Here is a 24,491-nt window from a genome sequence, read left to right as displayed (position 1 = left end):
GGTTTGCAACCTGAAAAATCAGCAGGGGCTGAACATAGCCTAACTCCAACAGGACACTAAAATACTGGACAACACATCCAACTACTTTGTCAGATTGCACAGGGAAGCCATTGAAATTCATAAGCATAAGCACAATTTCAACAGGAAAGAAGAGTTTAAGAATGAATAGGGCATGGTTTCCAGTCCTGAAAAACACCAGACTAACAAAATACTCTACATCTTACAATAGCCCTGCAGAGAAGATTAGCATATCAACCACCAATCCATATACAAAAGAACCTCCTCGGGATATAGTGAAGCTTCCCCCCCATTAGCATTCCACACCCTGGGAAACTCTTACAGGATGACTCAGCCCAAACCCACCTTCCTGAGTAGATATAAATTATCTGCTAACATCTTCTCCAATCATTGACACTGAGAGATCTCTGTCTTTTGGTGCTACACCTCTGAAGATGCCAGTCACAGCTGCTGGCAAAATGTCAGGAACTACAATGCTAAGACCACGACCATACAGCCCGGAAAATCTACAACTAATGTTCTCCGGCCGTGAAAGCCTTCGACAATATATGTTTATATTTTGTTACAGCATACTTACTTCAGCTCTGTATTGGATTTCTGCTTGTTTTTAAATGTCTGCAGTCCATACACTATTGCATTGTTTATTGAATGTCCCAGATGTTGATCGTATTGATGTACACTGTGTAATCCACTTTTGAGTCTTGGTGAGAAAGGTGGAGTATAAATAATGGCAGCTTCGCTCATCTGAACAGGCCCTTCTGCGGGTGCTACCTTACACCTGGGCAAACTAAACAGCTATCCATACACACACATTCTCTGTGGTGACCTCCACCTTATGGAATGGCCTGCCTGAACAAGTCAGGAAAGCTCCTAATTTCTGAATCATTCAGGAGGGCTTTTTAAAATCTCAAAGATAGGAGGGCTGTACTCTAAGGAAGACTATACTACTATGAACCGTCTGCTGCTGTAATTATGATCCTACTGGGTATTTCTGTGTTGTTTAATATGGCAGGTTTTGAATTTATGCCCTGCTTCAGCATTGTTTCAGCTCCGTATTGGATTTCTGCTTGTTTTCAAATCTCCACAAATTTGCATTTGCATACACTATTGCATTATTTATTGAATATCCTAGCTGTTGATCTTATTGACGTACATTGTGTAATCCACATTGAATCTCAGCGAGAAAGGCAGACTATAAATAATGTAAATAGTATGGTTTTTTTCATGAAAATGGCCTCATGTGACGCAATATGTATTTGCTTAGATGAAATGGCCTAATTTTTTTGCTTTATTTTGCACTATCTCCACTATTGTCCTACATTCCAACTGGGATATAAGGGTTCAGCAGGATCTCCATTATATATTAACTGTTGCTTTAAATATGGACTCCCAGGGTTTTTTCTCAGCTGGAATGCGGGAACAGAGTTCTGGAACCTCTTGAAAATGGTCACATGGCTGGTAGCCCCACCCCCTGATCACCAGCCCCGCCCCAACCCCCGCTGGAGCAGCACGGAGGGCAATCTAAACCCCTCTTTCTGGAGATTGGGGGTGGGGCCACCAGCCATGTGACCATTTTCACCAAGGGCGATTTAAACTTTTAAAAACTCCCCCCTTGTTCCAGCTGACCCTGGGAGTATGTGTGCACTTTGCGCACGCACATGTGGTACCAGGGGCACCACCTCCCACCAAGAGTTGCCCCCTGTGCTGGCAACCCAGAGTTCCACCACCTCTTTTCCCAGAAAAAAATGTACTACCTGTGCTTCATGTTGTCTAATGTCAGTTTTACAGATTATGTTCTGTTTCAGCATTTCTTCAACTCTTTATTGGATCCTTGCTAATGCTATGTATCGATTTACCCTATGGCATTGTTTATGGAAATGTCCTTGACACCAATTGTCCTAATCTCACACTGTGTAATCCGCCTTGAGTCTCAGTGAGAAAGGTGGACTATAAATGATATAAATAAATATTTGTATAGCAGCGATGAGACTCTGGAAAGCATATACCCTGGAAATCTTGTTGGTCTTCAAGGTGCTACTGGACTCCAGTCACTGCTACCCTCCTGAAACTATTAAGATGGTTGACCCATCCCCTATGTGGGGCCTTTGGTTAGCTTAGATTTAGTCAAGGGCCTCCCAAACTTTGCTGGTTAGTGGAGACGAAGAGCCTCCCAAAAGAGCGTCAGGCTCAGGGGCCGAGCATAACTGGCAGACAGGAGCGGGGCGCATTCTGCGACCACTCCCTGGCGCCCCTCACAAAAGCACCGCCGGCAGGCTTTGGTTCTCGGCCTGCTCAAGAGGCCCTGCAGGCGAGCGAAGAAGCCCTCTTCAGACGGGGCTGCCAGCAGCCCAGGGGAAAGGCAGGAGGTCGTGCGCGCCCACGAAGGTGCCCCCGGGCGCCTTCCCTCGTCGCCTCAGCCGCGCCTGAAAAGGTTCAAAAGAGCGCGAGGGAAACGTCGGGATCGGTCCTCAGGCCGCGGGAGCGCACGACCCGCTACGGACTGGAGCGCCGAGGGTCGGCGAGGGGGATGCGGCCGCGACATCGGCGCGTCTGGGGGGAAGGCGCCGGCCGCCAACCGGCCCGCCTCCGCCGCCGGAGCTCCTCCCGCCCGGCGTGGCGGCCGCGACCCAATAAAGCTATTTTGAAAGTGACCCTCGGCCGCGGCGGCTGAGGCGGCGGCTGCAGCTGTCGGGAATCATGACTGAAGATGACGGATTCCGCGGCGGTGGTGGTGGAGGGCCAGCTCAAGTGGAGGGACGGCAAGAAGGTGCCCGGCCCGGCCCTGCACCTGCCGGCGGAGGGGGGCACTGCCCTGCGCAAAGCGCCTGGGCCGGGGTCGGGGCCGGGCGGCGGGTGGTGGCGGGGACTGGACGAAGGCGCTTCGCCCGCTGACCGACTCTCTTTCCTTTTCTCTCTCCCTCCTCGCCGTCCCGTCCCGTCCCCGCAGTGGAAGAATAGATGGGTGGTGCTGCGCAAACCTTCCCCGGTGGCCGGTGAGTGCGGGCCGGGAGGGCAGGGGCGCTGCGGGGGGCGCTGCTTGCGCCCCTGCCCGGGCCGACCGCGAGTCCCTCCGTTCGCCTCCAGCTCTGCTCGGCGGGCTAAATATAGCTGAGCTGGGAGGCGCCGGCAGACGGAGGCCGCAAGGCCGGGGGGCTGCGCGGATCACTGGAGTCCTCGGCGCCGAACCGGGCGGGGCGGTGGCGAAAGACGGGCGCGGCTTGGGAGCGGGCAGAAGTATCTGAGGGGCGAGTGCCGCGCCCCGCAGACAGCCATGTTGAATGATTTCTCCCCAATAAGTGCCCTTCGACTTTGAGGTACCCCTGGGTTTCTGTTGCTTCAACAGGCTAAACTCCTGGAACTTCCCCTTGTAAACAGTTGCTGTTTTGGGCTACGGCACAAGAACCAGAGTCGAGCCCAGTAGCACCTTAAAACACCCAGATTCCCAGCCTTCCCAAGCTCCGCTGAAGGGAGCTTACACTCTGGAAAGCTTAGACAATGGGAAATCTTGTTGGTCTTTAAGGTGCTCAAAAACTGGACTCTTGTTGGTCTTTAAGGTGCTCAAAAACTGGACTCAAAAACTTTGTTCCTCCGTATAAAAGTTGCCTACAGGTAGCACGTCATCCAGATGGGCTATCTCCTGAAGCTTGTTTCTGTTGTGCTAGTTTTCTGCTTGCAGGGTGATTTTTCCAGAGGGGAGCGTTGGTTGCCTTTCTCACTTTTAGTCTCTGTGGTGTAGTCCCTGACAGCAGCTCAGGAGTTTCCCATCATCCTATCTAGGCCAAAGCACTGACCTGAGATCTTCAGCGTTAAGGCTGTGCACAGCTGATATGCCCAGCTGCCTGAGCTGTGGCTGTAGATGGCCCTGCATGCTAAACATTAACTGGTCATTATTTGTGCCCTTTTCGGGCTGTCAGACCTATGCCAGCTGGCTGCCGACTTTGTGTTAAATTCCCTCCTTCCTTGCTGCTTTTTCCCCTGGGTTCCCTCTGCCTCACCTCTTCTGGAGACCCATTCCTAGGGTTGTAGGGTTCCTCTGCCCTCCCCACAGCGTGTTTGTCAGTTAATGGATGGCCTTTTCTTTTGCTTCTGAAGCACTGACCTAAAAAATCTTCTCCATGCTCATTTGGTTCACTTTTAAATTCATTCAGCTCTTGGAGAAGATGCGGAGCCAAGCATGCTGATCTTAACTATATAAAATTATGTACAACATTTGTAGTACCCAGAAAACCATGGCCGAAATCTGAGAGAAATGCAGTGAGGTTCATAACTTTGGAGAATATAAAAGTTTTGTCTCTGTGTACAGAAATGTTATAACCCAGACAAAGTTATAAATATTAAGCCCCATTGTTCCAAGAGGAAGTTATTTTAATTTTCCATTAATTTCCCCTGGATTATGCTTATTCTGTAGATTGCTTATTTGTTTTGAACTGGTACCGCCTTTGTAAATATGGACTTCTATATACTATCAGTGCAAGGCAGAAAAGAATCCCAGCACAAAATTCCAGGCACATATCTAATCGTGTAGCGATAGGGCAGACCTTGGGGAGGCAGTTTGGTGTGTATGCAGAGCAGTTTAACAACCAGTCAGGGCCTGTGGGTGGCTGAGGAAGCCAAATGGGAAGGGAGAAGGAGAGAGAAAAAGTTCTTTCACTGTCAGCTCAGTTCAGACCAGATTTGCGTTTCCAGAGAGGAAGAGAACCTGTCTCAGAAGACTGTATAGGTCTTAAAGTCTGCTCTGAAGCAAGCTGGCTAAATCAATAAATGTTTAGAGAAAGGTTGTGCTTACAGAGGGGTAGGCTGATAATTCTTTCTCAGGAGAATTTGGAAGTCGCAGAAGTCTCTTGCAGTAAAGCAGGCTAGCGTAACAAAATGCTTGAGCAAGATACTCTAGCTGTCTCAAAAGCCCAGTTTATAAGGGAAACTGGCTAATGATTTGTGGTTTCTGAGAGGAGCTCACATATATACTATGAGGGTCAAACCACATGAGACAAAATACACTCGAATTACAAAATACACTTGAATTGCCCGTGTAATTCAAGTGTATTTTGTCTCGTGTGCCAGTGCAGCGCCAGGGTTTCTGGTGCCTGAGGCTGCTCTGTGTGCATGTGCGTGCGCCCCCAGACTGCATGATGACTTCACTGCGTGTGATGTCATCACACAGCAAGCCGGCCCCATTGGCCAGCGGGCAGCTGGGACGGCGCACAGAGGCTGCCTACACTTCCAATCGGGCGCAGCAGGTGGCTGGGGAGGTTCCGCACACTACCATGGATGCCTGCCGCGCCTGGCCCACAGCTGTTGCGCCCAGCAGCAGCCGTGTGTGGGTGGCGGCGGTGCGGGGCAGGAGGGCTGGCAGGCTGCAGCAGCTGTGGGCCAGGCACGCCAACTCCGTGGCGCACGACCCCGCCCCCAGTGCCCCCTCCGGTGCCCCAGCACTCGAGGCGGGGGCCGGACCTGCCTCAATGGGTGTGCCGGCCCTGCTCGTGTGGTGAAACCCAGAGAATCCTGAGGTTGAGGAAAGGCCAGTATTCACTTCAAGAATGTAAGCTTGGGTATTAACTGTTTTGTGCACTCATCATTTGAAACTATAACTTGACGTGCCCAGCAAAAGCTGTGTGTTATCTGTAAAAAGTTTTAAATCTCTTTACTGAACCTCCTTATTTGGTGTAGTGGTTAAGAGCAGCGGGACTCTAATCTGGAGAGCCAGGTTTGATTCCCCACTCCTCTGCTTGAAGCCAGCTGGATGACCTTGGATCAGTCACAGCTCTCTCAGAGCTCTCTCAGCCCCACCTACTGCACAGGGTGATTGTTGTGGGGATAATAATAACATACTTTGTAAACCACTCTGAGTGGGCATTAAGTTGTCCTGAAGGACGGTATATAAATCAAATGTTGTTGTTATCATCCCTGTTAATGAATAATGGTTATTGGTTTTTTATCCTGTTTCCCTGGTATATAAAAGAACTGCATTTAGAAGACCACTTTGGTCCAGTCTGTCAAAAGAAAGCAGGGATAGAGCTATACAGCATGCTAAGACATTTAAAATCCCTAACATTCCATGTCAAAACGTAACTTTTTAACTGAGCTTTTATCAAAGAGAGTTTATCTTTTAAATGCTTCATGGTCTGTCTCTGGGCTGAGGATTATTTTATTTACGTCATTCTAGGCTGCTCAGTGTGTATTTTATGCTGCTGTAGTACTTTGGTTTAATGGCACTGACCTGTTTTTAAATGGTAATGTTTAAATGGCTTTGTTTTATTACCTTAGTTGTAAGCCACCTTGAACAGGTCTCTGGAGAGGCAGCATGTATATTTTCTAAATGAGAGCCCGTATAGGGCAGTGGTTAGATGGACTAGGATCTTGGCAACCCAAGTTTGATTTCCTGCTCTGCCATGGAAGCTTGCACAGTGACCTTAGGCCAGTCACATACTCTCAGACAAACCTGTCTCCTAGGGTGGGTTGTGAGCAAAAAAATTGAAGAGAGGAGAATGATATAAGTCACTTTGGGTCCCTATCTGGAAGAAAAGTGAGGTAAAATGAAATAAAAACAAATACATGAATTAATTAAAAAACCCCAAATAAAACCCATATGATCTTGATTGTATTCTGTCATACATCCGATTTCATGACAGGTTTCTGTCTTTCAGATTGTTTACTTCTGCTGGTGTACAAGGAAAGGTCTGAACGACTGAAAGGCCTGAAGGAGCGGAGCAGCATAACTTTGGAAGACATCTGCGGCCTTGACCCTGGGCTCTGTTACGAGGGTCTGAACCATGCTCTTGCCATCATCTGTTTGACTCAGGTCGTTATGCTGGGTTTTGAGAACAAGGAAACGATGCAGGCCTGGGATGTGCGGATCCGCTACAGTTTAGGTGAAGGTAATGTTGGTCATTTCATTTTTGCTAAAGCAAGAACTTGACGTGGGTTTTGAAACTAAAGATTTTTCAAGAATTTGTGATGTGGGTCAGAAACCTGATGTTTAAGGGGGAAAAAATCAAAAATTCTACTGAGCTAAGTATGGCCCCCTTCTGTGATTTTGTCCATGGGTTTTATATCCTGGTTGAATTACTGTTGTGAATTCCTGTGCACAGGTTGGGATAGAACCATATTGGCTCTACTGCCTTGACCTCCATGTGAAGAGAATATATTAAAACAGTACCTATTTTGTTCTCCTGCTCTCTCATTTGGTCCCCTGCCAGATCCACTCTATGAGGATTCTTGTCACCCTCCATTCCATATCCTGTTTTAGTTGTTGACAGTGATGTAATTGTGATCTAACATCATATATAACATACATTTATAAATATTCCATATTGTCATTCCCATGACATACCCATATTGGTTCACCAAAAGTAATATATATGCTGTTTTATTAGGTTTATTCTTCAGTGGCTGTCCTTTTCCCTCTTTTCTTTTGATCCTTATAATGTCACTTAGGCCCTGTTGATACGACCAGAGTGCAAAGGTGTCATGGGGGGAAAAAAATCACCTGTGTGAGCCTGTATTGTAAGCTCTTATGCCACACTGGCCTTGACATTTTGTACATCTCACACATATGAGTTAATATTGGTGTGCAAAAAGCATACTGTGGCTGATTCCGCACATGTTGGATAATGCACTTTCAATGCACTTTGTTGTTTGAGGTGGATTTTTTGTTCCGCACACAAAAAATTCTGTTCCAAATGACCTATAAAGAGGATTGGAAGTGCATTATCCAACGTGTGCGGAATCACTCAGAGTTGGTTTGTGGCATCAGTCTGCAACCACACATTGCAAGAAACGATGGGAATGCCCCCCTGACTTTTCCTCATATGGCAGATATGTAGTAGGGAGAAGGCATTTGCAGAGGAGAATTGTCAGACAGAACTTGTTTCTTTAATGTTCCTCCCCCAACACACAAGCACACTGATTCTCCTGTGTGTGCTCACACACATTTTTAACTTTATTTTTGACATCCTGGATCTGAATCTCAAAGGGAGCATTGGGTGAGGGGGAGACCCTGTAAGAAAGATGGCGGCATGGAAGAGATTGAAGTTAGGGATCAAGCCTGCTAAGGAGCAAGGATGGAGTTGATGGGCTGAACAAAGCATTTGATTTCGTGTAAGGAGATCATGAAGGGCTTTAAAGCTAAGCAATAGCATCTTGAATTGAACCTGGAAACATATTAAGGAGCCAGTGCAGTTAGCATGAGATCAACATAGGCATGTTAAAAACATTGCAGCTAGCCCTAGTCAGCTGATGGGTACCATATTCTGAACCGATTGAATGTTCCAAGTTGTCTTCAAGGACAGTTCCCACGTATACCACTATAGTAGTTTAGACTACAGTAGTCCAGTCTTCGCCATTGTAGGGCCTGGGAAATGCCCAGTTTTTTATTCATTACAGTAACGTTTATTGAGAGGAAAATTTGTGTGATAGCTTTAGCAAAATCTTGTTTTGTACACACTTGGCTGTTTAAAAAAATTGGCAACTAATTTAATTCATTGTGTTCCTTCTTTTTAAAAAAAAAAACCTTGAAGTTCACAGGTTTCATGTTGTGGTAGCACCTGGAACTAAACTGGAAAGTGGTCCAGCAACTCTCCACTTCTGCAATGATATTCTAGTACTAGTAAAAGATATCCCACCCGCTATAATGGGGCAATGGAAACTCTCTGATCTACGACGCTACGGAGCCGTTCCTAATGGATTTGTCTTTGAAGGAGGAACTCGGTGTGGCTTCTGTGAGTGATGTACACTTGTTTTGTTTTGTTGTTTGAGTACTGGTAAAGACTTACCTCTGAGTTGCTGGGTTGAGGTCATGCAGGCATGCATACATCTTTGTAATAGCAACAACAACAATAACTACAACAACATTTGATTTATATGCCGCCCTTCAGGATAACCCATTCAAAGTGGTTTCCACACAACAATCACCCTGTGAGGTGGGTGGGGGTGAGACAGCTTTGGAAGAGCTGTGGCTGACCCAAGGTCTCCCAGTAGGCTGCTCATCACTTAGAGATTTGTAGTTAAGTTAGAAAACACAGGAAACATAAAGACATCTGTTAAAAAAAGTCTAATATTCTGGAATTTCACATGGTCGTTCAAGATCATTCAGGACTAGCTCCTGTGATCAGCAGGAACTATTATTGCAATGAGTACATTTTTGTTTTTATTGTTTTTGTTTTGTACAAAGTGAGCAGATAGGAATGTGTTTATTTCGGATTACGCTCCACCCTATTTGATAGGCTCTGGGCAACTTGCTTGTAATATTTTAAAACTTCCTTTCCCTTGGCCTCTTCAAAGTTAGGAGCAAGGGCAGAGTTTCACCCTCTGGAACTTACTATCATCCTCTGATCAGTTCTTTACACCTTGAAACAAATGTGCCCACTAGCTACATTTTGCCATTTACTCAAAAGTGCAGGCGCATACATTCCCACGACAAAACCCCTTGATTCATACTTTTTTTCTTTATGTTGCCAACAAAGCTTACTTATTTTCCATTCTCGACTGTCCTCAGTAACTAGCAGATCTGTGTGTTGTGTGTGCAATGGATTGCAAAGCATCTTCATCTCTCCTGCCTGCCATCTGGGAACTCCTTAGGGCTTCAGCCTGGGATGGAAAGGGAAGGAAAAGGGAGTTCCACTTCAGTCTAGGTTCCTCTGGTCCTTTCATTATGTGCTCTCAGAGTGAACCTGAAAGTCTTCCTTTCTCCTGAGTTATGGGGGTTTCTATATCCCTCCCCAGCCTCCTAAGACCATCCCCTCCCTCCAAGAAGCTGCCTGGCACTGCCTGGCTTTGCTCTGCCTCCACGGCCCTGATGACTGTCCCAGTGCTTCAGGTGGTCCTACCTTCTTTCTTGGTGGTCAGTGGTCTCCCGAGCTGCAGCTGGTACTGACAAACAGCTGATCAGCACCGACATATATGTTTTCCCACAGCTGGTAGGCTTTGGATGTCATTCTTCCTCTGGACTGGAGAAGTTGGGACTCTGGCCATCAACCTACTGGCTGTGGGCTGGCTGTCAGGGACAGTTTGAAGCTGCTGGGGATGACAGTGGACAGTGGACATAGACACGAGTGGATATATGTCAATCCTTGGCCATTTCAATAAGCAGCAACATTGGCATTTCCACAGTATTTGGATGAATCTGGATACCAGAGGAATGTCTATCCGTCGCATCCGCTCTGCCAACTGGAGCTACTAAGATGAAAGTTGCTTTCTACTGCTCAAAAAGAAGGTTAAGAAGGCCTACATCAGCCCATCTCCAGAGACTTTCAGAATGCACATAGATATTAATAGACTGCATGATGGTTATAAAAAATGCAACTCGAGTTTCTCTTCTCCCCTTCCTTGGCAATATAAAACAACAGATGCAATGTTTTTCCACCCCTACAAGCGACTACCAGTGAAATCCAGTAGAGCCAGACTGTCAAGAATCAAGATGGTGGTCGCTCCTTATCAAAGGGAGGATACAAGCCCACTGACGGGAGGTTAGAGTCTAGGAGCCAGTCCAAGAGACAGCCCCAGGACATCCTAGAAATCTCTGTGAGTGATCAGAAAGAGCCTGCCCCTTCCCAAGCAGCTGGGACTTCTTTCTCAACTGAGAAAGTAGAGCTGATTCCTGCTCACTCGGAACCTCGTACCTCCAAACCACATGGAGTTCCAGAACCTCTCTTCACCTGCCATATCAAGACAGCTTATAGGATTCCCGGTCCAATTAAGGCCACGTTAGACTTGAGCAGTCTTCTTCAGGGAGGCAGGGCCTGAGACCCACTTTTCTTGCAGGAGTTCTTAATCCAGTGATCTCCATTGAGGTGCTTGTCATTGTATTCCCTGGTGCCCACTTGCTTCTTGAATCTTGGAAATAAAACCAAAAAGGTCTTGAATGGAGCTTCAGGCCACTCCATTCCTGCTAACTAACTAGCAAAGAACTGAGATCCTCCCAGGCTGGCACGTCACCACTGAGTGTCATTGGCCATAGACACAAATCTTTGTATCTCTGAGCTTAGCAGTTTCTCCCTGTGGCCGTGGAGGAAGTGAACCCTTCCTTTCCTTTGGAAATGGAAAATAAACTTCTCATCCACAAAGCAAAGAACAAACCAGAGCTTTCCTCTGCCTCCTTAGGGCCAGAGATGCTTCAGAAGAGCTCAGGACACATCACCTTTGCAGTTGCGGGGAGCACCCATCTGGAAGCAGCTGCCTCCTTTGTAGGATAACACACAGCTTGTAGCCTCCCGGCATTTTGTGACTGGCTTTCCCCTCATGGCAGCCATTTTGTGATTGACCATACCCTCTATGACAACCTTTTTCTTTTGTCGTGGTGCTTGCCACCCTTTCTCAAAATTAAATACCCACAGACTCAAGAAAGTAGAGGAATGCTGGCTAAGGGTCAGACTAGTCCTGGAAGACTATTCCCTTGTATGCAGCCCTCTCGCTGAACTAAGTGTGGTCTTGATTGTTGCTCGCTCCTCTGAACCCTTGCTGTTCCAATACTTCCTTGCTGACAACAGCCTGAAACAGGAGATGGGGAAACTGGAAGTAAGATGACATTGAATCGCATCATTAATAGTGGTTAGAGTGTTGGACTAAGATCTGGGAGACGCACGTTTTCATTAGTCTCTCTGCCATGGAAGCTTGCTGAGCCACCTTTGGCCTTGGGAGAAGGGGAGTACGATGTATAACCGGCTAAATAAATAAAATATTGTTTTACTACATGTAACTGGGGGCACAAAGAAGGAGTTTTGGTGCCATGCACCCATCCACATAACCAACACACACACACACACACACACACACACACACAATCAATTATGTGTGTCTGTCTGTCCATCCTCTATCCTCCTATCATCTATCCATCTGTCATCTATCTATCTTTGTGTATAGCTAGCAGGCTAGCTAGCTAGCTTGATTGATTGATTGATTGATTGCTTTCTAAAAGTATGGACCTAGACAACATATGAGCCGGGTGGGTGGCACCAAAATTCCTCTTTCCCCCAGTTACATATATAAACTTTGTGTTCTCCACTTTGAATATTTTGCTGCTTCTCCGTTGTCATAGTAATATGTTTTATTTTTCCTTTGGGGTAGAAACTCTAATATTCTTTGTTCTTTTCGTTTTTATGGCCTTGTACATCTATCCAGACTGCCTTGAAACAACAAGCAGTTGTTTAGTGGGAGCATGTGGCTGAGGCCATGTGGCTGGGAAGATGGATAGATGAGAGCGCTTGGTATTTCTGTGAATAATGCACCTTGCAAACCTTTCTTCACGTTAAAGTGAAGGCGATCATGCCTTCTGACATCTAATTGGCAGAGAATTAATATAGAGAGATGAAACCAAAGCCCTTCTTTACATTGTCACATTTCCCTTGGCCTTGCAGTAAGTGCTGTGGAAGGACATACTTGAAAGGGTACACATAGTTCCTGCCTCACTTTGTTATTGACAGAAACGACATTTTATTATGAAGGAATTCAAGCAGTGTTATTTATCTATCAATGGTCTATTTCATCCTTCTTTATGTGAATTGTTTTGTATTTAGCTTTATACAGGTTGCTTTGAGTGCTTATACAGATATGGGTACATTTAATAAATAAATAAATTCTGACTTGGAGAAAAAAGTTAATGACATAAAACATGAAAGTTATGAGCATGCATTTTGTGCTCGCAGAACAGATTTTGTGATAGCATAATCCAGGAGGGGAGGGGAAGGGGGAAGTACCATGGAAGCCAACTAGGAGTTATGCTGACATAACTTGGACTTACATTGGCGCAACCCCCCATTACAGTGCAGTGGCCCTGTAACGAAATGGTTACCAAGGGTGAAATGATTGCTGCTAGTATGAGGGAGCCCGGGAGAAACTGATAAGGCTAGACCTTGGTGGGTTGCCAGTTCTCCAGGGCCCAACTGAAGATTGGGCAATTCATTTCCCAGTAAGGAAATTCAGCCAGAGGGGTCTCACTGCCCCTCGAGTCAGGCGGTGTACAAAGCAGTGAGTGGTGGCAGTGACGGAGAGTGTGAGCCACGCCCACCAGGGATGGTGGGAGGCAGATAGCGGGGCTAGCAGGCCATTGACGGCGGCTCAGTTGCCCGGACTGAGAGCCAGCTCCTGTTCCGCCACAGGCCTGATGCCACTTTGCCTGGGCTCTCTGCTGGTGCCCAGCCAAGGTGGCTTGGCGTGGGCGTTTCCAGGGCATAAGTCCATGCGCCAGCAGGCCATGAGGTGGGGTGGGAGTTAGTTGGATTCCTAAGCTGTCACAGGCATGGGAATGCCCCCAACTATGGCAGAAAGTTATGCCACAAAAAATGATGGGGTAGCCCGTAGGTGCCGATTATACAGGAAAAGTTGGTTGTCATCTCCCCCATGCCCACCCAAACAGCCTGGTGGAGCATAGGATGCCAACTACTATGGGGACCAGTCTACTTGTGCCCAATAGTGGCTGAGCCCCCTCCCCCATGCCCAATTAACTCATTGGGCACCCTACATAACCTCTGGCCAGGGCACCCATGACCCTGTATGGCTCCGACTACTGTGCAAACAGGCGCAGTTTCCATCCCAGCCGAGGTTAAGCTGGTTACATACAGCCAGACATCCTTTTCATTGTTGGCAGTTCAGTAAAGACCGTTTTGAACAACTAGTTCCTCCCTGACTTCAGGAACTGCTGTCAGTACCTCCCCCCACCATCTCCTACTCTCCCCTGGAGCAGCCCTACGGCACATCCCTGGGGGTGGTCCCCTGCCTGGGGCTGCCAGGGAAGCGCCTCTGCTCTGTCGGGTGGCTCAGCTCCTGAATGGAGTGGAGATCCCATGGGGGCTGCTGCTGTTTGCTCTCCCTGTCCCATTTGGCCACCCTCATATGGCAGTGAGGCAAATGGGGTGGGATGCAGGGTCTTGCCCGTGTAAGGGGGGAGTGCTATCAACCAACTTCAGTGCTGCTGGGGTCTGAGACGCCAGGCGGATGGCCATGGCAGCGAGGATGATCCGATCCGCTGGAGGGGGCAGGGTAGGCCAGTCTATGCCCCTGGGAAGAGGTTCTTCTCTTTACTAGTGAAAGTGGGGATCTGGACAGGTGGCTTCCTATCATTCCCCCATTCCAACTGGGACTGTTAACCCAGGGAGTACTGAAGAAAAGAAACAGGTGGCAGAAAGGCTGTCTCCCGCCCCCCCCCCCCCCCGATTGGTGCTTCCTCATGGAATAACAGTCCAGAGAGGTCGGAGCATGGGTGTGGTGGAGCAAGCATGCACTAGCTCTCTTGTGATACTCACAGGGTTAACATTCTCAGTCCCCGGTGTGGGGATGCTGGCCAGCAGTTGCACAGAGTGTCGCTGTTGTCTAATAACTGCCAAACAAATTAAAATCCTGATTATTATTATTATTGCTTCTACAAGTAAAGCTTAATGTCATTTTCTGTACTTGAAAGTTTTTGCACAGACCATATGACTGGTAAGAGCCCTGACCCCAGGCACATGGATTTGGTAATTTGAGAAATCCCCCTGGCCTGTGCAGTAGCTTAAGGTCTTCTCAGTTACCTGGGACCTTAAAAACCAGCCTTGGGTGGCTTTCACACACTTCTTGATAGTTTCTAGGACTTGGAGGAAAACTGAATGCAATTTTTAAAAGATTTTGATTTGGTTAAGTTCGTACATAAGAAGAAAAGATGACAAAAACTTAATTTGAGAGAATTTGATCATGATCTATTTTGCACTGAAGAAGTTTATTCAAAGATATTTCTTAGAGTCAGATTCTTTATGGGTAGCAGAACTACAGTAAAAGAAACCTCGCTTTGGTCATAATATGGCAAAAAACACGTTTCACCTTGTTCCCAGCTGTGTGTTGAGCTGCATTTTAGTACTCTGCTCATAAGACTGGCACAAGAAAATGCCCCTCTTTCCCCTGCGAACAGTGGAAGGACTGTTCGCAGTGACATGCATCTGATGAAGAGAGCCGTGGTTCTCGAAAGCTTATGCTACAGTAAAGTGGGTTAATCTTAAAGGTGCTACTGGACTCTTTACTATTTTGCAACTACAGACTAACACAGCTAAGTCCTCTGGATCTATGCTCTATGAAAGCTTCTGTTCTCTTGTGTCCTCCGAACAATGCAGTCAGGACTGCATCAGCTACACCGGAAAAGGAAGTTAATTAAGCTGTAAATAGGCTTGTACTTGGCCTGCAAGCTTATGCTGATTCTACAGAGTCATCGTTCAGAAGGCCTTGGCTTAAGCTGTAATCAGTCTTGCCATTTGATTAGAAGGAGTTTTGCACTGGAGATGGCAAGAAACTTTCTCATTGTTGATAACATCTAGACAGAGGGCAGCTGAACACGGGTGGAAAGGAGCCTGGGAAACTTTCTGAGCTGCGAGAAAGACTGGCGTTATACACAGCCTGGATTTCTAGTATCCAACTGAAAACTCTATCTATCATGATCCATGAATGAGACTGGTTTTTCTCTATGGTGAAATCCTTTGTGTTGGAAAATAGAATGAAAACCAGTTCAATTTTATACCAAAAGTAGTTATAATAACTGGATTAGTGGTGTCCTTCCTTAGTACTATGCAGCCAGTAAGAGTTCCTGGGGCTGAGCCTTTGGATTCTGGTAACTAATGAGTGTGTCATGTATGCCTGCCTACAATACGTGCCATGGGGGTGTTGTATACTGCCTAGTGGTCCTCTGACACTGTGAAGAGTTCTGAGTGCCTTTCAGTGTCTGTTGTTTAGAAGCTCACTGTGTTATCTTTGCTTTGAAGTAAAACACTCTCCCGGGGAAGCAAAATACTTTCGCTTGACGGCAAGCGGCCTTGAGCCCTGCCGCACCTAACACAAATGAGGCTTACTCTGTAGATGTAGTCTAAAATGTGATAATTTTTGTCTCTGGCAGTCGCGCCAGAATTTCAGCTGCTAACCTGGAGGTGGGACTTTACTCTATAACTAACCATGCTTTTCCTATACATGTCACTTCTGCCAATTTTCACTGTCTGATCAACATGAACTGATGGATCTCCAATAAAGTTTACTTCAACCAAATCACCTGTGTGTTTGCTGTGGAGGACTAAGGGATCTAACTGCCAGGGACTGGCAGAGTGCATTTTTCTGGATAATGCTTTGAGATGACACAAAGTCTACTTATGTATTAATTGTGTATTTTAAATAGAAAGGTAGGATGAAAATATTCAGAATAAAGAGATATATACAAAGGCTCCACTCAGAAGGCTGGAAACTTTATTTTTCAAGGTTTCAGAGTTGTCTGCATGTGGTTGACTACGTGTACGGCAGGGCTGGTGGATGCAATTTCATTCCCTTTTTATGTCGTGTGCACAGGACTTAGGTTGCTTGCAGCATCTTCAACATTCTGTATAATGTGCCATCTAAATTTGCTTAGATTTACATGTGCTCTGTGTGTTTTTCTTTCTTGCAGGGGCTGGTGTGTTTTTCCTCTCTTGCATGGATGGTGAGAAGATCAGTTTTCTGTTTGACTGTATTGTTCATGGCATCTCCCCAATGAAAGGCCCTTTTGGCTTACGTCCAGTCCTACCAGGTTAGTATAGGAAGTATACTGTAACCAGGTAAAGAGGGAATTTGTCTTGTCTCATACATAAGGCTCTGATTGGAGTGGATAAGAGAGTCTAGGTGCAAAGACATAGAAAGCACAAAGCATTCATCAATTGTAAATGCAAAATAACATGTAATGGATGTGCTTGTTTGCTGTAGTTCATATTTTTGCTGCTAATTTTTGCCTGAGATTATCTAAGTGCTCACAAATGTTAAAAGCTAAACAGGCACCAAATTAACTTGGAATGTACAGCCTGTTTCCAAAGTTCTTCAGTCTGACAGTTGTATTAAAATTGTTCTAAGGGCTTTTGAAATAAATCGATTTTTTTTTCTTGGCTCGCTTTGCTGAAGAAGCCAGTTAATGAATTTCTTAGCTATGGTTCTTCCCCTTTAGCCAATGCTTAGAGGATAATGTTGCCTTTGGTTTAATTGTGTCTCATAGAGCAAGGCTAGCCTCTCTGGGGAAACTTGATTAAGAATGCTGTCAGTGGTTCAAGATATCCCTTCAAAAAGAGAGAAAAGGAGTTCCTCAAGGAAACCTATATAACAAAGACAACAGCAATAGCACCCTAAACTAATCCAGTGGATAACAGTCTTGTAGAGAGGATAGTTGAAGATCCACCTAATATAAAATTGTACAATATATAACATTGATCCACATATGCAAGCTGTAAAAATAATCAAGGTACATCAGATGTACAAGCCATAATAATCCATGGCAAGATGCATTACATATCTGTCATGTTTGTTGTCAAATGAAAAAGGCAATTGCTTGTACAATAATCCTAATCCTAGAGAAAAAGTACAGAAAGCAGCTGCATCTTCCTCAGTCACTTTGTGAGTCCTGAGGAGGATAAAAGCATCTTGGCAACACCTTAGTCCCTGTTTTCTAAATCATGCCTCCAGCTTCTTTTGGAGTAGATTCCGTCCACAGTCCATAGAATGAGCATGATGTCATGCGGAGGCTCCCTCCAAAAGTGAGGCATCTGCTGGCCACATGGAGCTGAGTCTCTGTAAAATTCACCTGAGTATCCTAACGATCTGCGTTTATTCTAGTTGCCCATGCTGTATTAACTTCTTGGTGAAGCAAGAGACCATGTGTCTCACAGTAATGTTACCTTCCACATTGTCAAAAACTTGGAAGTAAGGCATTCAAATCTTCAAGAAAATAGTAATAACAGGCATTACAATTAGGTATAACTACCAGGGGTCATTTCGTAGAAAAAGAACTGGAGGAACTCATTAGCATAACTTATTGGCATATGCCATGCCCCTTGACATCACCGGGAGTGTCTCATTAGCATAGCTGATTTGCATATGCCACACACCCTGACATAACCTATCCTGGCTGTTTCGGACCTAATCCTGGCCATTTCGGTGCCTTCCTTCTCTGCCTTTACTTTCTAAGCACAATATAGCTTCATGGAAAACGTTTATTGATTCATTGCAAGGGATCATAACTCCGTGGCAGAGTTCGTTGTGATGTGTGTTACAGTTACTCCCCTTCCTTATAAACAAAAAGGAATTTTGTGACACCTTGGATTTATTGTAGCATAAATAATTGCTGAATTAGAATCTAACAGGATATTAAATTGTATTAACAAGGACTTAAACTGACATAGTTACAGTGCTTGTGAATGTGCTTATCTTGTACTTGGGAGTTTTGCTTAATAGACACTGTACCTCTTGCATTTCATGGCCACAAAAGGCTAACAGATTTATTGTTCAGTTTGCCTCTGATGAATAGGCTTTATCCATGAAAGCTTAGACCACAAGGGTTTGGTTTTGCTTTTCAGGTTTTGCTGCAAAAGAGCAAGGTCTCTCTCAGCGTTCCTCCCACTCCCACTGCAATATTTGGGGGGAAGGGAGGCTGTCACAGGATGTCATTGTTGTCCATCTTTTGGGTTTTCCCCAGCTTTGTTGTACGTTTCCCAAACTTGGTTTGGTATGATCTTTCTATAAAGATCGTAATAAAAAGTGAGTTCAGGATTTCTGCGCCTCCCCACCTACATCTAGGGCAATTAGCTCTCCATTTTCCTTTGGGCCTGCCATTCCCCTTTTACTAGTGGGCTGATTGATAGGGTTTTTTTTTTAATGGTAGGAAGTATACCTACTGCTGTTTGGTGGGAGGTACAGCCAAAAGCTCTCCAGTGGTGGTGGTGGGGGGTAATAACAGGTGCAAGGAGAAAGCATAAGGATTATCGCTATGAGGAGGCTCCACTGCTGCTGTGAGTTCCTCTATGAGAAGAACCACAAGTGACAAAAGGCACAGGTTGGACACTTGTCAGCTTCCCTCAAGTTTTGATGGGAAATGTAGGCATCCTGGTCTCGCAGCTTCGCTCTCTGACTGCTGTCCAATAGACTTTTCAACTGTCACTTGTCCAACATTCCGCCAAGCTGCCTACATTTCCCATCAAAACTTGAGGGAAGCAGACAAGTGTCCAATCTGTGCCCTTTGTCACTTGTGGTTCTGCTCTATATCTACAGTGGCAATGTGAGCAGAATGGAACATTTAACATTGGAGCTTCTGGGAGCAAAGTTCAAAGGGGGGGAAGCAAATTCATATAGAACAAGTATTTATTTTATGCAAGTTTTTTCACAGGCCTGTATTACTTATGTGACTATGAGGGAGAAGAGTTTTGTCAGTATACACTTTGAGGCTTCAGGTTGGAGAGGTATATATCTCTTGGGAACTAGCATTGCTTGTGAAGTTCTTGGCTTCAGCTTTAGTTGTAGCCAAGACATAGAAGTCTCCTTCATAAATGCCCTAGTGAGAGAGAGGAAGCAGAAGCAGCCATTGCTATGGTGCCCTGAGCCATCACTTATACACAGAATTGGCACTGCTGACTTGATTTTTGGTGGCTTTCGTTGAGTTCTGTGGGACAAATCAAACAGGCTGTCACCAGACACCTGGGCCACTAAGGGAAGGGGATGGCTTGAATTCCCTTCTGCTTCTCGGTGGTATCCCTGAGCACCTGCCTTTAGTTTTCACTCCATTCTTACGGGGAACAGCAAAATGCTGCACTTGGGAAGAACATCGTGGGAGAAAATCTGCCCTCCGTCCTTGATATCGGATGATCTAACCCCCACCCCCGTATGGTCTGGGTATATCTTTCCATTGATGAGTTTGGGAGAGGAGGGGGAGGACTGAGAGGAGATTATATGCATGGACGACTAGAGTTCCTTCATTTGCTTGTTTGTCTGAATCATGGTGGGGTCAGACTGACCTGCAGAAGTGGAATGCAACTTCGTTTCCAGTCCTCTGCAACTCCATCCTCTCCGTTGTCGAGGTCAATTGCCCTGTGCTACTTCACGCTCCCTGGTAATTTTTTGTAAATTGCAATGTAGCTTCCAGGGCCACCTCACTGGAATGGTTTAAAAAAATATTCAGAGAAGAGTTTTAAGTAAAAGATTGCTGTTCTGTCCCTCATCCCATAGCTTGATCCTTATCTCATTAATGTCTAGAGAATATAAACAGTTCAATATTAGAAAAAAACAAATTTTGCCCTTCCTCTTGCCATAGCTTCATTAATGGAAGAGGAATTGATGGGAGACAACCATTTCTTTCCCATCCCATTTGTTACTGAGGCTATTGTCATCGTAGCCAGAGCAAAGATGTGACCATGACAATTTATTTACTTGGAGAAAGATGGCAAGTGGAATTTGGAGACTGTTTTTTCCTGTCTTCCTCCAGTTGAACTTTATGGGAACTTTATTGTAGGAGATAATCCCAAATCTGACAAACAAATGCTGAGTTCAAGTTATATTGTAGCGCAAAATATTATCCTGGTAACTTTGAATAATCATTTGCTTTCATTTTTCATTAAGTAGGTTCATATTCTACATAGTAATACTTGTAGAAGGAGTCAGTTGCTCCTTGTCTGTTCCAGAACTCTGTATGTTTAATATTTAACACGACAGCACAGGAGCTAGGACGGGATAGCTGGGATAATACAGTCAAGCTATAGATAAGACCAGGCAGCTTCAGGTGCTTTTGTGTGACAATTGAAGTGGGAGGCTAATTCCAGTTGAATTTCAATGATGATATAATTTGGTGGTATCCTTGTTTTAAAGACCCCAGTGCAAATCCCACCAGCATGGAAGAAAGGGTCGCCCATGAAGCTTTACAGTTAGAGAAACGACTCAGCCTTCTTTCTCATGCAAGTCATCATGGCAGTGGAGGTAAGAACAAGATATATGATCTGTGTGAGCTTTTAATTTTAGTTTCCGAGATACCTGCCAAAATTTGTACGTTTTTGAAATTTCTGAGTCTTGTAGACTAGATCTGTCAGATTTTCAGTAGCTTTTGAGATACGGTTGAGTTACATTTATCATTCTGTCTTGCAAAATCTTCTTCCTCCCTACCCCAAATATCTGGTTCACTACTGTCAGTAGATCCAGAGGAGTTAGCAGTCTGTAGTCCAGTAAAGAGTCCAGTAGCACTTTTAAGACTAACCAACTGTATTGTAGCATAGGCTTTCGAGAACCACAGCTCTCTTGGTCAGATGCATGCCTCTGGTTCTCTAAAGCTTATGCTACAATAAAGTTGGTTAGTCTTAAAAGTGCTACTGGACTCTACTTTTTTGCAGACAGTAAGAAATTGTTGGAGATCTAGGAGAGCAAGTGAGGCGTGTTCCCAGTGGGATAGCAGCTGCAGCTGCTCTCTACATGAGAACTGTCCTAAACAGAGTTTGACTGTGTGCAATGTTGGTAGCAACTGTTCTTCTGTGCAGCTGTCTGGGCACAAGACTCAGTTTGGCAGGCAGTCTGAGAAGAAGATGCTGTGCCCAGTTTCTGTTCATAAATTAGAGGTGTTCCTTTCTGAGCTACAAGAAGGGAAAAGGAAGACAGTTTTGCGGAGCAAGCAAGCCAGATGGGGAAGGAGCAGATTTTGCTGGGATTGCTGAAGATTGAGTTCAGCAGTTATGGAGCCATTAGCCAGGAAACAGTCCAAATTTCTTGGCTCTCGCTTTTCCCCATCACATTAAAGCCACAAGGAATAGATTAGCACAAGGCTGTATGGTTCCTCCCTCATGTCACAGCCTGAAATACTCTGTGCTGTGACCATCTTGGCTATATTCTTCTTCTTCTGTGCAGCCCATTATATTTGGATCATTAATTGCCATTTTTCCATTCTAGGCGATGACAGAAGCTTGTCAAGTTCATCTTCAGACACCAGCCACTCTGATGCCAGTATTGGAAGCAGGTTGACACTTTGGCCCGACCATTCTTCAGTCAGTACTGAGGGTCATGGACTTCCTGTGGCAAAGGGCATTCACTTTGGGGAAGAAAAAACCCATGCGGAAGGTACCCACAGTATTACCAAACCCCCTCCTAAACATCCTCGCTCCAGGCAGTTACAAGAAATCGGCCGCCAAAGTTCTTCTGACAGTGGAATAGCTACGGGGAGTCACTCTTCTTACTCGGGAAGCTTCTCTTCCTATGCTGGGAGCCTGGACATTAGCCATAGTGATGAATTTGGATCACTCTTGAGCTTGCAGCTAAACCTTCCTCCAGACCAGAATGTATGTACTTGTCTACCTGGCGAGCATCCAAGGAGCTCTAACTTGGAGTACCAGGTTCCCAGCTCTCTCAGGCATGCCTATGACACTCCCAGAAGTTTGCTACAGGTGGCTGCTAAAGATGTGCAGACCACAAGTTCAGATTCCTCGCTATCCCAGGACCAGGCAGCTCAAGGAATTAGTGACCTGAAGCTGCTGACACCGCATAGAGAGGCACAAGCTGCTTTCAAGACAAGCCAAGAAAGGGGAGTCCAGGCAGCCTTCTCTGTGGAAAACACCAAGGACTCAAGTACTGAGGCAAGCTTGGATTTTGTTTCAAGGTGGACACAACTCAGGCAGCAAGGGCAGCTATTAGACTCGAGAAGTGCTGAGGCGACGACAGCAGGTGGGATCTCCAGCAGTGTGTGCGAAGTATGTAGCTCTCCTTCTGGGACAATGCAGCCTCTCTTTTCATCTTGCCCAGTGTGTGGTGGGCTGAAGGTAAATGCTTGGGCTGAGTGCATCCTATTTCCAGTCTTCATTCGAATTTTTGACTTGCATTTTCTGTAGTTCACAGTTAAATGAGAGTCTTTTTACATGAGGCCTCTTACATGAGGATGCTCAAGTGAAGGGAGATGCAATGTTAGCAGGGATGCGTAGTTCAAAAAGACAGAGCTGAAGATTCTGTCAATTTCACCTCTCTACAGGAGGGTAGTTTAAAAAGATAGAGCTGGTAGAGATTGCTTCTCAGAGCATTTGTTAATTTCATCTTTGTCTCCCCAAGAGGAGGTGAAATTGACAGAGTGAAGATGAAATTAACAGTCCCTGTGAGGAGTGATCACAGGCTCTGTCTTTTTAAAAGACCATCCTGTAGAGAGGTGAAATTGACAGCTATGCTTCCCAGCTAACATTGCAGCTCCCTATATTTGAACGGCTTCAGGTAAGAGGTCTCATGTGGAGAGACTGTCCTTTAAGTCAGGATGAGCTGAATATTAAATGTAGAGACCATTAATTATTACTGTCACAGAAGGCCAAAGGTCATTCTTGGAGGCAAAGGCTGTGAAATGCTAAAGGAATGTGTTGGTTCCTTCAAAATAATTGAAAAGCTGTTTAATCTTTTACTGAAATAAGTCAATTTGTAGTGGGCTGTTTTGAAACAGCCTGCCTTAGGATAAAAATCTTCCTAACCATTTTATAGTTAAATTTGATAATGCTGATACCAGCAGGCATTTTATTAATAGTAGTACCGCTGTAGCTATTTAGATGTACAAATGAATAGTTTGAATTCCATTTAAATCTTTTCTAGCTCTTGGTGGGAATTGCTGAATTTGGGTTTTTCAGTGGCCCGGCACTCAATATTCTGTTCGTCATAAACTGTAGAGGACCTGTCCTGTCCGTATAAAATTGGGCATGGAGTATCTGTCTGGTGAGGGACACTGTGAAAATATTCCTCTGAAAAATGACTGCTTAAAATTTTTACATAGAGGTTTGCAACAGGTTCTTTTGTCCATCCCAAACATACTGTAACATGATAATGTTACTGGTTCAAGAGGTCAAGGGGTGGAGCAGCAGTCCCCAGCATCACACTCTGAAACCTACTTTCGAGGTAGGATCAAAACTACCGCAAAACAGTGCCTCCCAGTCCCGGTCCCGAATGGCAGTCCAGAAAGAGGCCATGATCAAAAGCTGCTGAGAGAACTAGGAGAATTAATAGGGATACACTTCCCCTGTCCATCACATGGATGGCCGAGGCTGTTTGAGTCCCACGACCAGGCCTGAAACGAGACTGGAATGGATCCAAACAATTGTGCTGTTCTCTCCAATCCAAATGAAAGCGTGCAGAAAAAAGACATGGTCAACGTACAGCTTTGAAGCTTTTGCTCCTGTAGTGTCCTGAGCCTCAGAGCCAAGCTACAAATTACACTTGCCTGGCAAGTGAACAGACTCACGTTTATTCCTCCACTTGCGCTCCACTTGTGCTCCACTACGTGATCAAGTGGAGAGCAAGTGAATGGCAAGTGAACAGGGAGGAGTACACGTGAGTCTGTTCACTTGCCAGGCAAGTGTCATTCGTCACTTGTAGCGCGACCCTTAGTTGCAGGCTAGAACAAAAGGAGAGGCTGCAGAATGTGTTTACTGCTTACACTTACATGGCACGAAACCAGTAGGGCAGCTTCGGTTACAATTTTCATATTTTTAGGAGTTTGAGCGAGTAAATCCCTTAACACTTCTTTTAAACCACAGAGAATTTTTTACATTACTTATGAGAAGTTTTGAGGAGGGTAATCGTTTTACTAAACTGTCAGAATCCGAGCTGTGTTGCTTCTGCCGCCTGTTCCTGGCAATTCCTTTGCAGGCTGGTTGTTTCCGAAGACCTCGCAGAGAGACCATTGAGAAGGAGGAAGCCTGAGATGGTGCTGTAATTTTAGCTTTTCTAATAATAGAGCAGTGATGCAA

General features: G+C 45.5%; 1 protein-coding gene across 1 annotated transcript in view; it reads left to right on the top strand.

The window, feature by feature from the left end:
- The first annotated feature begins 2,697 nt into the window (after positions 1-2,697).
- DOK7 (docking protein 7) overlaps positions 2,698-24,491 on the top strand; it is a 37,457-nt gene continuing 15,663 nt past the window's right edge. The window contains exons 1-7 of the mRNA XM_054999554.1: positions 2,698-2,785; positions 2,966-3,011; positions 6,663-6,893; positions 8,535-8,735; positions 16,400-16,519; positions 20,608-20,715; positions 21,673-22,535. Of these exons, the coding sequence (XP_054855529.1) occupies positions 2,726-2,785; positions 2,966-3,011; positions 6,663-6,893; positions 8,535-8,735; positions 16,400-16,519; positions 20,608-20,715; positions 21,673-22,535 (1,629 nt within the window). The 5' untranslated portion in view covers positions 2,698-2,725. The remainder of the gene's footprint in view (positions 2,786-2,965; positions 3,012-6,662; positions 6,894-8,534; positions 8,736-16,399; positions 16,520-20,607; positions 20,716-21,672; positions 22,536-24,491) is intronic.

The sequence above is a fragment of the Eublepharis macularius genome, chromosome 15 (genome assembly GCF_028583425.1).
Source record: "Eublepharis macularius isolate TG4126 chromosome 15, MPM_Emac_v1.0, whole genome shotgun sequence".
Classification (NCBI taxonomy): Eukaryota; Metazoa; Chordata; class Lepidosauria; order Squamata; family Eublepharidae; genus Eublepharis; species Eublepharis macularius.
This window is presented reverse-complemented; position numbering and strand designations above follow the sequence as displayed.